Source organism: Etheostoma cragini, chromosome 22, assembly GCF_013103735.1.
Source record: "Etheostoma cragini isolate CJK2018 chromosome 22, CSU_Ecrag_1.0, whole genome shotgun sequence".
Classification (NCBI taxonomy): Eukaryota; Metazoa; Chordata; class Actinopteri; order Perciformes; family Percidae; genus Etheostoma; species Etheostoma cragini.
In genome coordinates this window covers 21,094,050-21,097,980 of record NC_048428.1, presented here as the reverse complement: position 1 = coordinate 21,097,980, position 3,931 = coordinate 21,094,050, and the positions used below count along the sequence as shown (strand labels likewise).

At 41.4% G+C, this 3,931-nt stretch overlaps 2 protein-coding genes across 2 annotated transcripts in view; both read right to left on the bottom strand.

Annotated features, from left to right (window-relative positions):
• LOC117938319 (E3 ubiquitin-protein ligase RNF31-like) overlaps positions 1–1,818 on the bottom strand; it is a 39,064-nt gene extending 37,246 nt beyond the window's left edge. Inside the window, exon 1 of the mRNA XM_034862857.1 lies at positions 1,806–1,818. The gene's annotated coding sequence lies outside the window, so the exon portion shown is untranslated. The remainder of the gene's footprint in view (positions 1–1,805) is intronic.
• A 20-nt stretch (positions 1,819–1,838) lies between these two features.
• Positions 1,839–3,931, bottom strand: part of LOC117938324 (late secretory pathway protein AVL9 homolog) — a 4,459-nt gene continuing 2,366 nt past the window's right edge. The window contains exon 2 of the mRNA XM_034862867.1: positions 1,839–2,050. Coding sequence (XP_034718758.1) covers positions 1,853–2,050 — 198 coding nt within the window. The 3' untranslated portion in view covers positions 1,839–1,852. The remainder of the gene's footprint in view (positions 2,051–3,931) is intronic.

Sequence of the window (3,931 nt, the reverse complement as noted above, 5' to 3'; positions counted from 1 at the left end):
TTCTTTTGATGTGTTCTAGAATGCTGTGATGTCATATACTGTAGACAATTCCAGTCTAAAAGGCCTTTCTCATTATAAGTTTATTTTTATTTTTGTGGGTTGAAAACAAAAATTATATTGTCAAAATGCACATTAATGAGAGTACACACATCACATTATAAATGTGTACATTCAATTTCAACAATAATAAATAATGGATAAATAACTAATTAATAATTTATAAACAGGACATCAGGCCCCAGGTCCCAGGTCCCAGGACCCAGGTCCCAGGACCCAGGACCCAGGACCCAGGACCCAGGCCCCGGCTGCAGGACGCCAGAAACACAGCCTTCAACTTCAGGCTTTACGGTTTACATTAGTGCTGCACCGCGTGAGGAACATACTAGGGGTGAAGGACTCAGAACATGTCAAATGCCTCCATTTGGTGAATGTATAGGTACTGAGCATGTGTGTGTAGGCCTGTGTGTAATAGCGAGCCTCACTTTGCGACAAGTAGCATACAAGATGCTAATGAGAGACGTCTGTAGTGTCAACACAGTAAAAATAGACCTACTTAACGAAGTTGGTGCGCTGGTGGCTACTCACATCGGGGAGTGACACGGCCACCGAAGTGCAGCAACCAGATGATGCCGCTGTCGCAGCTCCGTCACCCACATCATTGGTCTGATTGGTTGAAGGACTATCCAAATCCATCCTATCCAATCCAGACCCACTCTCTGTTGTGGTGTCAACCAGACTGAAGAAACATCTTATTCAAAGCGAGGTGTGTGTTTTAATTTGATGACTATGTTAGTCCTTCCTCGCTGTGTAGTCCACCCAGTTATATCAGCAGTGTGACTGCTGTGTTTATGAGCCGCAGTGCACTGCAGAGGGAGTTGCTCACATCAATGTGTTTTATTTTTATTTTTTACTTATTTTTTTCAAATCAGCTCTGCCGGAGCAGCAGACACAAATAGGACACAAAAGATGAAGAAATGCATGGTGGGATGGAAGTTTTTTTTTTTACATTTACTAAATTGTACAAAAAGGACACAATAGGTTTCTGTAAAAGGGATGCGGAGCAGTTTTAAAAGCCGAGCTTTTCTGTCCTCCGTTCAGCATGATGGATGCATCTTGTGCCCTGGGAACATTTAGCGTACACAAACAGCTTACGCAAACAGTGAGCTGACCAAATGGAAGTCACCGCAGACAGAAACTCTCTCGTCCTGTCACAACGGTACAGTAAGATTGTTTAATGGGTGTAGCTGTTTAACTCGGTTCCTCCTGTTTGCCTTTCGCAGGGCAGTCTGAACAGTAGTGGTGCACCACAGGGCCGTCACATGACAGCCGCCACGTAACAGCCATCACAAACACTCACAGGGTTTAGCAAGGAAACAGAGGCAGCAACTGGTCGGGGTGTGTTTGGGGATCTGTCTGTTTACTATAATTTAAAAAGACCCAACAGATCCCCCCAACAGCATGCAATTGCGGGGCGGAAAAACTGCTTTTTAATAGGCAGAAACCTCAGAAAGAACCTGACTCTCAGTGGGCAATATATATATAGATATTGATATATATATATATATATATATATATATATATATATATATATATATATACACTACCGGTCAAAAGTTTGGGGTCACTTACAAATTTCCATTTCACTCCATTATAGACAGGATACCTGTCTATATCCTGTCTATGGTATCCTGTCTATAAAAATTGTAAGTGACCCCAAGTGACCCCAAACTTTTGACCGGTAGTGTAGATATATATACTTTTGAATGAAATTCCATTGCCAGGCAACAGCCTGGCCCCTTGTTAACTTCCTGTCAGTTGATGTTAACTTCTGAACATACACATGTTTCAGCCTTTACACATGCATATAGACTTTACTGTGCCAATCGCCCCTAGATCCTTTGAACTGTAAACGCTGTGGGGGTGTCCTACCTTCCTGGTAGTTGTGCGCTCCGTCAGGAAGAGCCAGGAACGGCAGGTACCTCCACTCCTCCGGCAGCAGGTTACTGTCATGGCCCTCGGCTGGCATCAACGGCGGGTACGAGAACTCAACCTAAAGGGGCGGGGGCAGAACGTCAGCGTGGTTTACCTTTACTTTTGATATGTTGCTTTAAAAGGTCCCATGACATGGTGCTCTTTGGATGCTTTTATATAGACCTTAGTGGTCCCCTAGTACTGTATCTGAAGTCTCTTTTATATAGACCTTAGTGGTCCCCTAATACTGTATCTGACATCTCTTTTATATAGACCTTAGTGGTCCCCTAGTACTGTATCTGAAGTCTCTTTTATATAGACCTTAGTGGTCCCTAATACGGTATCTGAAGTCTCTTTTATATAGACCTTAGTGGTCCCCTAATACTGTATCTGAAGTCTCTTTTATATAGACCTTAGTGGTCCCCTAATACTGTATCTGAAGTCTCTTTTATATAGACCTTAGTGGTCCCTTAATTCTGTATCTGAAGTCTCTTTTATATAGACCTTAGTGGTCCCCTAATACTGTATCTGACGTCTCTTTATATAGACCTTAGTGGTCCCTAATACTGTATCTGAAGTCTCTTTTATATAGACCTTAGTGGTCCCCTAATACTGTATCTGAAGTGTCTTTTATATAGACCTTAGTGGTCCCCTAATACTGTATCTGAAGTCTCTTTCCCAAAATGTACTCATATTAATGTTAAAAAACCTCAAAGTGGAATTTTCATGCCATGGGACCTTTAAAAAAAGTACTTTAATCGTACATGCATCATCTCTTAATATTTTTCATACTATTTGAAAAGTATTCAACAGCATTTTTGTTATTTACGCATATATTTCTATACAGAGAGTATCTCCAGTCAGTTCAGTGTATATTATAAATGTATTACAATACTTAGTGATGCTTAATTCCTCGATCCCAAATGGAAATCTGTGTCTTTGCAGAAACCTCAGCACTGGCGCTAGTCTGAGGCTGAAGTTTAAATCTCATCGTGGCATTAAAAGAACAGTGAGAGTCAGCAGGATTCATCCTCTGGGAAGCATGAATATATGAGGTCAATTTTATGTCAAAACAGCTGTTGAAATAGACGGTCGCTATAGCTACAACACTAACTAGACCAAAAAAAAACAAAGAACAACCACAGTGAAAACCAGACGGTTCAGCAACGCGTTAGTATGTGAGGAAAGAGCGTTTCTGACGCATCTGTTTACACTGTAAATATAATATAATAAACACAGCCATCCATCAGTTCACTCCGAAAATATCATCACACACAGTTCTTCCATTTCTGACGCAGCATTTGTGTCGCCTAGCTTCAAAAAAACGGTAACCTCCCCATTACAGACTAAACAGCCTGTGTTGCATTTTTAGGAAATCTTATGTCAGACAGATTTATATATCTAGTATCTGCTTTTTGTCTTTCATTGACCTCACTACGGCTCCACTTAGATCAGGAAAAAGCTGAAAAACATCCACACCCCCGTTGTTCTCCCACAAAGCCCGGCCTCCTGCCACTGGTGACAAGTGAGAGCCTCCTACAAGAATAACCTGAAGATCCCGAACGCCTCACGCACACATACACACACATACACACATAGATACATAGACACAGAAACACACAGACACACACACAAACACACACAGAAAAAAACCAGTATCTCCAAATGTGTGGATGTTGAATGTTTTGTGATAAACAGACAGATGACGCGTTACAGTAATATTAATCCAGAAACATCAGATATAATAGGAACACGCTGACACAGAACATTTTACTGCATTATGAATACTTTTAGTTTGAGTACTTTAAGTACATTTGGCTAAAACAACGCAAGACTTTTCACTTGTGGTGGAGTATTTTTACAGTGTGGTTCAGTAAATGATCTGAATACTTCCTCCACCACTGCCCGGGTCTCTTCAATAAGAAGATGGGTGGCAGGTGAATAAAACCGGGGGGGGGGG